We start from the raw sequence: 9,861 nt of genomic DNA on the forward strand, positions 1-9,861 counted from the left end.
GTTCTTTTGGATTTTCCAGTTGTCTAAAACTCCTAGAAGACCCAAGGGAGCATGAGCCTGGCTTGTGAAGAAAGTTACTGTCCCAGCCTGCTGGCCTGTCCTCACCCCAAGCTGCTCACTGGGTCATACCTGAGAATAAGAGGTTCTTCCTGCCTTCTAGGCTGAGAACCCCATTATAGCTAGCGAATCCTTTCCTCCCTCTCCCCAGAATTCCTGGTAGTCTAATGAGGCCTCCCTAGGATGTGAGTTCCTCCCTCCCAGAGGGGACCTTTCTCACTGATGTGCTGTCCCGGGTCCTGTTTAAGACTGGACTTAGCCACCTGCTGCTAGCAGCGTTGTCCCGGGTCACTGCCTGTCGTCCTTGCTTGTGTGGATGTGGGGCAGGGTGGAACCTGTGATGGGGACACACCATACACTCTCCCATCCTGCAGACTGTCCCCAGGTCCAGTGTGTACACCCATACGTGGCCCAGCAGCCTGATGAGCTGACGTTGGAACTGGCAGACATCCTGAACATCCTGGAGAAGACAGAGGACGGTGAGGCTCCCAGGAGACCCTGGGAGGGGATAAAGGACTGTAGCTTGGGTGTAGGACCCGATGGCACAGCTGGCAGGTGGGCAGGCAGAGCCCAGCATCCTTGCTGGTGCTAGCACTACCCAGGACATCCTGCCTGAGCACTGGGCCCAGCATCCTTGGCTTTCCTCAGACTTTCTTCCATCCTGTGAGCTGCCGTGCTCCTTCCCTTCCAGCAGGCCTGGCAGGTGTTCTCGGTCTCTCACCAGCCTTGCCTATGGCCTCAGCCCTCCCCTAGGAGGGAGCTTAACCCTGACCTCAACCTCTTTGGTCACAAGCTTCTGGGGTTGCCTGAGACCACCAGGCTATGAATCCCTGTTCCTGCCCACCCTGTGGGTGGCAGGCAGGATTAGCTCCAAACAAGAGTTTTCTTGTGGCCCCTGCCCTTTTTAACCCCAAGTAACCAATGTAGTAATCCCCACTTTTGTATATGAAATGTTCTTGATCCAGATCCCAGGAGCATGTACCTGTAATTCCACCATTTGGGAGGCAGAGGCAGAAAAAAAAAATGCCTGAAATTTCATGAGTGGCCTGGCCACAGAGTGAAAACCGGATGTCTTTACAACAGAGGCCATCAACATACCTGAAGAGAACAAAGACCCCTTCTCCTATCCCCTCCTTTGTCCCGGGCCATGATTGGGAAACAAAGTGATCTCCACAGTATCCCTCTGGGGGTCCCAGGGACCTCCCTGCCCTTTCCCCAGCATAATCCACTGCCTCACACTCCTCCCAAGGTGGCCAGCAGAAGGCACACCTCCGACCTGGGTAGGGACAGGCTGTTTAGCAACAAGCCTGGCAAAAGACTTCTAGGAGAGAAGAGGCAACAGAGAAATGTGAGGGCACTTGGGGACTCAGGGTGTCCTCAAAGTTTATAATGGCTATCCTCATCACCCGCCAGCAACCACTTGGCCCTCCAAGTGAGATTCTGAGAAAATATGCCCAGTGAGCGGGTGAGCTCACTGCCCAGTGATCAGCTGTCTCCTATACTGGCCCCCTGGATGCCTCTGTTAGGGGTGGCCCTCCAGGTCTCCTCCTGTCCTGGTATGGGGCAGCCTTGGAACCTTCAGAAATAGGCTGCCACTCATGGGAGAGCCTGACGCCTGGTTCTTCACATTCCATGTGTTTCCTAGCACATCATAGGAGCAATCCGAGCTTAGGTGGGGTGCCCGGCCACTGCCCTGTGGGAAATGCTGAACTCCTGAGTGTGGCTCAGTCCTTGCTTCCCAGACAGAGGGGAAGCCTAGTAAGGAAAGCCCAGCCTTGTCTCACCCTGACCCTGCCGCCTCCTTTGCAGGGTGGATCTTTGGCGAGCGCCTGCATGACCAGGAGAGAGGCTGGTTTCCCAGTTCCATGACAGAGGAGATCCTCAACCCCAAGATCCGCTCCCAGAACCTCAAGGAATGTTTCCGAGTCCACAAGATGGAGGACCCTCAGCGCAGCCAGAATAAGGACCGCAGGAAGTTGGGCAGCCGGAATAGGCAATGAACCCCAGCTTAGGCACCAGCCTGAAGGAGGGGTGTGGGCAGGGGGGTGCAGACCCAGCAGAGAACCCCAAAAGATACAGAGGGTCTTAGGGAGGAAAAGTCAGTGCCTTCCCAGGCAGCAGGAATGGCTTGGGCCTGCACTGTCCCTACCTGCACTGTAGGGGGCACTAACGTCCTGGTCACTCCCTTGCTTACACACTGGCGGCCATGGCTAAGTACTTAAGCAGATTTACACCACCACCTCCCAGTCTCTCCGAGCTAGAAGAGGGTAGGAATGTTCCGGAGACCTTCCAGCGCCTAGAAAGGCCCACGCAGGGGTTCCTGGCCCGAGGCAGGCAGGAGGTGACTACTGTCAGGTCCCCTGAATTGCACATGTCCTTCCCTACTTTGAAAGAGTCCACCGGGCACAGCAATGGGCCGCCCCTGCCTGAGGGAGCTTGTGAGCGGTGCTGAAGCTGCCCGCCCCTCCCTGCGCCTCTGCCAGCCTCTCTTGCACGGCCAAGCCCTGCCCTCAGCAGGCCTCCCAGAGCTTGGCTGAGGGTTCATGTCTCTGGCTCCTTGAAGGGCTAGATGTCGCTTGTGTCTCCTGGCCCCTGAAGGAGCCCAGGTGTTTTTTTGCAGAATGAATTGGTCACTGCATCCTTTATGGTCATGGTTTTGAGAAAAGCAAATATCATTTTTTTTTGGCTGCATTAAAAGAAGCATCCTGTATAAAGTAAGGGGTGGAGGCCTATTCTTTATCACCCCCATGCGCACAGCAATGAGGCATTTGGTTCTGGGTTGGGAGGGGGGAGCTGGTAGGAGAAACCTCTCCCCGAGGAGGGGCCCTGCAAACACTTCAAAGGGAACAGCTAACGTTGGGTCTCAGAGTGAGAATGGATTTGGGCTTCTGCTTATGGGGGGATTCAAGAAAGGGCTCTCTGAGAGAATGGGAGATTACTGCTGCTGTATAAGTACACGCTTACAAGGCCACAGGGACCCTCAGGTATCAGTCAGCAGTGGCCATTAGGGGATCTGACCCCAGCCCTGGGACACGGACTCCCTCCCTGGTCCAGACACTGGCCTCAGATGTTCCCCTGTGCCTTCGGTGGCAGCTGGTTCCCCGAGTGGCTGCACCTACCCAGGCCTGCATAGCCACCCCCACCCTGTTTCTGTTTCAGAGTGTCTCCTCCAGTTCTGTCCCAGGAAAGTGTCCAGCGCACTGCGATTCCGCCAGAGAGACGCTCTACTTCAAAACAGGCCTTTTGTTTGTTTAGTCTCTTGAGACTCTGTCCCAATATAGCCCAGATTGGACTTAAAATTCATCGTCCCGCCTCAGCCTCCAAAGTACTGGCATTGCAGGCATGTGCCACCATGCCAGACCCAGAGCAGGCCTTGAGTTTGAGCCGCTGGACTTTGTAGTGTCTTCCCACCGATCGTGCACAGTTCTTGGTGATCTTGAGACCTCAGACCCCTGAGCATTCCTGGGAGGAGATGACCCCTTGCCACGGTGCGACCAGAGGGCCGCAGCTCCTACCCTGTCCTACTTGGCTGGTTCATCTCCACTCCCCTCCTCATTCTGTCCGGGAGTGCTCTCCAACTTCTGGGTCAGATAGAGAAAGAGGAACAGCCCCAGGGAGAACATATGTGAACCCGAGGCCTAGAAGAGTGTGTGGTTGGAAATGGGAAAATTTGGAGCCTTGGGAGGAGGGGTGAAGACACAAGGATTGGGGTTCTGAATTAGGAGATGGCCCCTCCTGCCTGAGTCAAGGTTAAAAGCCTTTACTACCCCACCCAATGTCAGTCCTCCACCATTTGCCAGTTGGTCTCAAGAAACAGAAGGAACCTGGGTCAAGCTCTCCAGCTCTGCTTCCCCGCCCCCAGTCTTGCCAGGCAGAAGCACAAAGGGCTAGGAGTTCGGTGGCCCTAAATCCCGCCGCGAATGGTCCTTAGAGAGTGGACACCGGAGTTCCCCGCGCCCTGCGTGCACTCCCGGCACACACAACACACGCGCGCGCGTACACACACACACACACACACACACACACGTTGCCACGCGTGCACATGTTCCCCGCCTGGAGTTTTCCACCCACGGCTCCAGGCACGCGGCGTGGCCCAGCAACACGCCCCCCCCCCCCGTCAGGTTCACATGCCGCTACACCTGCACGCAGGCTCACACACGCGGGGACATCGGGGACGCGGAGGGGACAAAGGAGAGCACAGGTTGCAGAGTCGCCGCGGGCGGGCCTGCGCAGCTCTTTATTGGCTTCAAGAAGCAGAAAACTTTCTCAGCGCAACGACCACGAGTGCCAGCACTACGCAGGTGGCCAAAAGGGCGGCGATCACGATGGCTGCAATGGCGCCAGGCCCAAGTGATCCTGTGGAGAACAGAGGAACTTGTCACCTCAGAGGTCCAGCCAAAGCCTGACCCTTCAAGCTGTTCTTCCTCCCTCCCCTCCCTCTCATCCTCCTCCCTCTCCCTGCCCGGCCCACACCCTACCTCCGTCTTGGTCCACCCCCGCAGGAGGGCTGTTGTCCTCTGGTCCTGGGGCAGAGGTGGGGAACGGCGGGCCTGAGGCTGCGAATTCCTGGCTGTGGCTGGTGCTCTCCAAAGGACCTTCACCTGATGCCAATTCAATGGGCTCGTTCCACAGGGTGGGACTGGGCACCTGGGGACCCTCTGCTGCAAAGCCAAGGACAAGTAGTGGGACTCAGGTGGTTTGCTGGTAGGGATGCCGACCCTCCCCACCAAAACAACTGAGAACTCATGCTTAGGAGTACCCCAGCCCCTACATTCCATAGGGTGGGGCACCTGGCTAGGAAATTCACTCCTAAGTTTGAGAGACCACCCACGTGTGACCCAGAACACCCACTGAGCTAATGCTCACAGGAGGTCAGACTGATTGGGGCAGAGAGACAGGGGCAGTTGCAAAAAGGGGATTCCTCTGTCCCTCAGGGCAGACACGGCTCAGTCTTCACCTGGGGCAAAAGCTGAGAGTCAAGGACTTTTGAGGGTGCCACTACTCAAGGAAAGACCAGGAGAAGCCCACCTAAGCCACAGCCTCAGATCAGGAGACCAACCGTAGGCATCTAACAGCCCCTCCCTCAACCCAAGACAAGGACATCACTGCCTACGGGAAGGAGGGCTGATGAAGAGAAGGCGGTTCTCACACTAAGTCAGTCTCAGTCAGAGCATGGGTCCCTGAGTGGCCTTTTCACCAAGAGTCCTCTGCTGGAGTCAGCATGGTTTGGGGGCACCCAAGGGATCCCAGAGGGAAGGAAGGAGACAGGAAACACAGGATTACGGGAGTCAAGGGATGTTTCCACCTGACACAGTCCTCCCTCTCCCTAACACTCACCACTGTAAAGAGCACCGCCTCCTCCCCCAGACAGAAGTTCAAGACCAGGCTGGTCAAAAGCTCTGAGATTTCCCCTTGGCCTGCCCCCCCAGCATCTCAGCTGGTCCCTGGAAGGCAAGTGATCCAGGAACACTCAGTCCCCAAACAGGTCCCTCACACAGACCCAGAGGATCTCATTCTATTAATTCTAGCTGCTTGGAGGGCCAAGACTTGGGTTGAGAGGAGAGAGCCAGGGCGGGTTGGTCCTGAGCTCGGGGCAGGCTGGCGATGGCCATGTCATCTGACAGAACTCCAGCTGCAGCTCTGTTACCAGCCCAGCCACAACCTGCAGGTCCCTGAGACTCCTTTGAGCCAAGGGTTCCATCTTTGGGTGATTCCCCCTGCCCCCCATGGACAAGCTCAGGATAGGGACTGCTCAGGGTAGACCCAAGTGATTTGTGTGTTTCTGCCCATGGTGCCCACCCGGGGCAAACAGAGCACACAGCCAAAGCCTGACTCCAGTCAGCCTCAAAATAACCAAGTCCTCAAAACCGCCAAGGTCTGGGAATGAGAAGGATCTGTGGCCAGGACAAGGGAGGAGTCAGATGTCCTGTCAGAGACTCCCAGGAAGGCTGGTAAGGACCATCAAATGTGCCAGTTTGATGCCACATTCGGGTTGGGAAAGAGAGTGTCTTTGTTCTTAACTGAACGACTCAGGACAAATAAAGTTGGCTTTGGACTGCTTCTGCATCTGGGGTCAAAGAGGAGTGTGGCAGAAACTGGTAACTGGTAACTGGTAACTGGTGAAGGAGCAGCGTGGCAGACATTAGTAACTGGTAACTGGTGAAGGAGCAGCGTGGCAGACACTGGTAACTGGTAACTGGTGAAGGAGCAGCGTGGCAGGCATTAGTAACTGGTAACTGGTGAAGGAACAGCGTGGCAGACATTAGTAACTGGTAACTGGTGAAGGAGCAGCATGGCAGACATTAGTAACTGGTAACTGGTGAAGGAGCCGCGTGGCAGACATTAGTAACTGGTAACTGGTGAAGGAGCAGCATGGCAGATGTTGGTAACTGGTAACTGGTGAAGGAGCAGCGTAGCAGACATTGGTAACTGGTAACTAGGCAAAGAAGCAGTGTAGCAGACACTGGTAACTGGTGAAGGAGCAGCGTGGCAGATGTTGGTAAAGGCTGTGTTGGGGTTCCGTAGATAATTTTACTTTTTTTTTTTTTTTTTTGGTAAACTTGGAATCTTGTTGGAATCTTTTTACTATAAGATTTTGGCCGACCCCTGACTCCCTAGGTTCTACCCTGAAACCTCTCACAAGTCTGGGCCAAACTTGAGACTCAACTTGGAGGTAAGGAGTACTGTCATGCAAAAGGCCTCCCAAGACTGCTTCCCTCTCATAGAGTTCAGGTCTGGCGCCCAGGTCAGCCCCCCCCCCCCTCCCCCCCCCCCGCTAACTATGAAGAGCCCTCTGTGAAGAGGGCAAAGTGACCTGGTCAGAGAAGGCAGTGTTTACAGCCTGAAAGCCCTCTTGAAAGGCCTCAAGCAGTCTAGCCTCAGGCTCCCAGGGCTGGACAGAGAAAAGCCCTGAGCATGCCTGCCCTACGGCCCTGAGGTCTGGGCCGTGTAGACTGACAGTCTGCCCTGAGACTCCTCAGGACACACCCCAAACAGCCAGGCAGGCCTCTCCCTCTCCCATCACTCCTGGCCAAAGCTCACCACCAATGCCAGGAAAACCGCCCAAGGAATGAGTTTCAATCAGGCCAAGTTTGCCTAAGCAGTGCCTGTTCCCTGGCCAGGGACTGTGCTTGCCCCAACCCACCAAAGAAGGAGATGCTTCTGTGGGCCATAGCCCAGGCCTTATCTTGTTTTCCTACACACTCCATGTTCCCCAGACTTGGAACAGTGAGGGAGAGCAACAAGCTGGCTCCCTCCAAGTCCTCCGGGGAAGCCAGGAACTATGGGTCAGTGTACCAGCAGGAAAGGGGTAACGATGAGAAGAAATGGGGGGGGGGGGGTAGTCCTGGGCCCCAGGAACAGGATGTGGAGGGAGTAGGCTGAGTGACAGCAAGTAAGGCTAAGGAAGGGAGACATGGCAGGAGACTCCTGAGAAGGGTCTGTCCACCTTGGCTACAACAAGACCTACCATAGGAGAGTGAGCAATGCCACCGGACTTTCCGTTCTGGCAGAGGGGGCACGGTGTCAGTGCCACAAGCTCGGACACCTCAGGCTGTCCCCTAGCCCCACCACCCCAAGCTGCTCTACCTTTTGGTAAATAAGTTTGTTCAACGGTTAGTCTGACCACAGGCCCTGAGGCCAGGCGCCCAGGCTCACAGACGGCCTTTGTGCAATCATGAAGAGTCTTTTCATCCTCACTCTGGCCTCCTGCCCGCTCACCCTGGCCTGCTCCTCTACCTTGGTGGCTATGGCCATTGGCTGAGGCAGGGAGGGTAGCAGGCTGGCCTGGGCCTCAACCCCAGGACTATGCCATCTCTTTCCTGATCCAGGACTACAGCCCAGGAGAGAGAGTCGGGCTGTGGACCTTGTACATTACCTGCTCAGACCTGTGGGTCTAGGGCTCCTATCTCCCCGCTGCCAGAACAGTCAGAACCCCAAGACTCAATTGGCGTTCCCATGCTTGCTGTGGGCCTGCCTGTACTTGGAGGTGGGCACCCGTGGAAGGAAGAGGGAGGTGAGGTCAGGTGAGGTCCTGACTATTCCCAAAGCTTCTGTGGGAGCAGAAAGCCCACCTACCAAAGTTGTGTGAGCACCACCTGACCGGGGCTCTGGCTAAAAGTTTGAGCTGGAAGAGGCAGCGGGAATCTGGGCAGGAGCCACTAGGAAGGCCTGAGCTGCAGGGCTTTGCCAAGCAACTGCCTCACTGTGGCAGGAAGCTGCATGGGTCTCAGCCCTGGGTCCAAGGTAATGGAAAATGCCTCCCAGCACTGTAAGTCACATCTCCCAACATCAGGGGTATCTCAGACTACATCCCTGGGCACTGCTCCCACTCCCCAAAAAACTAGGTGTGTCCTAATCGGTAAGAAGAGATGGCTCTCCCTAAGATCCCTTTGGGCTTAGCTGAGGGGCTGGGAACCCTGCTCAAACTCTGAAGACAGATTGTTGACTGGGCACTTGGCCACCCTGAGAGTCCTGCACATCAGACCTGGTGAGGTCTCACCATGCCCCTGTGAGAGAGGCAGTGGAGTGAGTGTTACCTCCTGGAGGTGGGGAAAGGGCCAGGAGAGCTATGAGACCAGCAGGCCTTAAGCTGCTTCCTGGGGTGTCGAGGAGGAGAGAAAGGCCCCCAGACCACCATCACTGCGCCTCCTGGAGTGTGACTGGGAGTTCCCAGGCCCTGCTTTCATAACGGAGGTGACTGCTCTCCTTCAGAGATTCGCAAACACCCCTGAAGTTCAGGCGGCAATGTTGTGAGACAATTGGGGAACTCAGAGGCAGGCTGCCCGTCTGCTGACTACTGAACCACTGCGGACAATTTATTCCCTTGTAGAGCCAAGCCTACCTGTGCCTATGTCCCTGCTCTGAAGGTGACCTGGAACAGCCCTGCCAATGCGGCCTCTCTCATCAGACCCCCGATGCAGCCATCTGGGTCTCTGTGCATTGCCTTCACTGTGCTGTAAAGGACTCTGAGAGCTATTTACCTCTATGGGAACAGAACCTAGGTCGTAAGCCAGCATGGAAGGGTTTGCAGGTTTTAAAGGAATTCCAAGTCGCTAGGTTTTCTGCTCAGCATCCAGGGCTCTGGCCTCTTAGCCCTTTGCCCTCTGTCTGATGAGACCTCCTGCCTCCCAGATCCAGAAACCTCCAGCTCTCCTAAGTGACAAAATACGCCCCAGAACTCCAGACAACTGAATGTCCTCAACTCTGATACCCTGGTCGCCCTCCTAAGTCAATGTCACCCATCCCGGCTGCTAACAGGTCCCTGACACATCATCTTATTCCACTTCTACCAGTCAGCATTGTGGGGATCCCCTTCACCCCCAGAATCACCACCTCTTGTGAGAATCATCCCGCCTCTTGTGAGAGGCTTGTGCTCTGTAGATACTGCAGAATCTATCCCCCACTGGTAAATGCTGGCCCTGAGAAGTTGGTGGCAGCAGAGCCAACGGCCCGCGCCCCTTACCTGTGAGCACCGCAGGGGCTAGGACCCCAGAGATGAGCAGCAGCACCATGTGCAGGGTCAGACAAGATGCCATCCTGGCAGTGAGTGAGCAGTGTGTGGGACACAGAGGACTAAGCGGCTGGGCTCGGGCAGCAGGGAAAGGAGCTTCAAAGAGCTGGGAAGGGTTTTCATCAATGCAAACTCTGTCCTCCTGGGACAGTGTGCCCGCCCCCCACACATGCAAACACACGCGCGCATGCACACACACACACACACACAGAGAGAGAGAGAGAGAGAGAGAGAGAGAGAGAGAGAGAGAGAGAGAGAAGGAGGTAGAGAGAGAGAGGGAAAGAGAGAGTTTA

The 9,861-nt window shown here is 55.9% G+C and overlaps 2 protein-coding genes across 4 annotated transcripts in view; one reads left to right on the forward strand and one right to left on the reverse strand.

Moving 5' to 3' along the window:
• Ngef (neuronal guanine nucleotide exchange factor) overlaps positions 1 to 2,767 on the forward strand; it is a 93,094-nt gene extending 90,327 nt beyond the window's left edge. For both annotated transcript variants that reach the window (XM_041650713.1, XM_041650714.1), the window contains 2 exons: positions 432 to 536; positions 1,867 to 2,767. In XM_041650713.1, coding sequence (XP_041506647.1) covers positions 432 to 536; positions 1,867 to 2,057 — 296 coding nt within the window. In that variant the 3' untranslated portion in view covers positions 2,058 to 2,767. The remainder of the gene's footprint in view (positions 1 to 431; positions 537 to 1,866) is intronic.
• Positions 2,768 to 4,303: 1,536 nt separating this feature from the next.
• Snorc (secondary ossification center associated regulator of chondrocyte maturation) lies at positions 4,304 to 9,622 on the reverse strand. Of its 2 annotated transcripts, none has more exons than XM_041649513.1 (3): positions 9,521 to 9,622; positions 4,536 to 4,718; positions 4,304 to 4,413 (listed from the first exon to the last, which is right to left on the reverse strand). In XM_041649513.1, the coding sequence occupies exons 1-3, from the start codon at positions 9,591 to 9,593 to the stop codon at positions 4,304 to 4,306; spliced, it is 366 nt and encodes a 121-aa protein (XP_041505447.1). In that variant the 5' UTR covers positions 9,594 to 9,622. The 2 variants fall into 2 exon arrangements, with proteins under 2 accessions (XP_041505447.1, XP_041505448.1); XM_041649514.1 differs by having other exon boundaries at positions 4,536 to 4,715; positions 9,521 to 9,593.
• Positions 9,623 to 9,861: the final 239 nt, after the last annotated feature.

This window comes from Microtus oregoni, unplaced genomic scaffold, assembly GCF_018167655.1.
Source record: "Microtus oregoni isolate MIOR12 unplaced genomic scaffold, Mior012 000004F_ref0000308, whole genome shotgun sequence".
Taxonomy (NCBI): Eukaryota; Metazoa; Chordata; class Mammalia; order Rodentia; family Cricetidae; genus Microtus; species Microtus oregoni.

Coding starts and splice junctions, on each gene's coding strand:
- Snorc (XM_041649513.1), bottom strand. CDS start 9,593: ATGGCATCTTGTCTGACCCTGCACATGGTGCTGCTGCTCATCTCTGGG. Junction 4,719..9,520: donor AGCCCCTGCGGTGCTCACAG/GTAAGGGGCGCG, acceptor TTGGCTTTGCAG/CAGAGGGTCCCCAGGTGCCC. Junction 4,414..4,535: donor GGGGGTGGACCAAGACGGAG/GTAGGGTGTGGG, acceptor TGTTCTCCACAG/GATCACTTGGGCCTGGCGCC.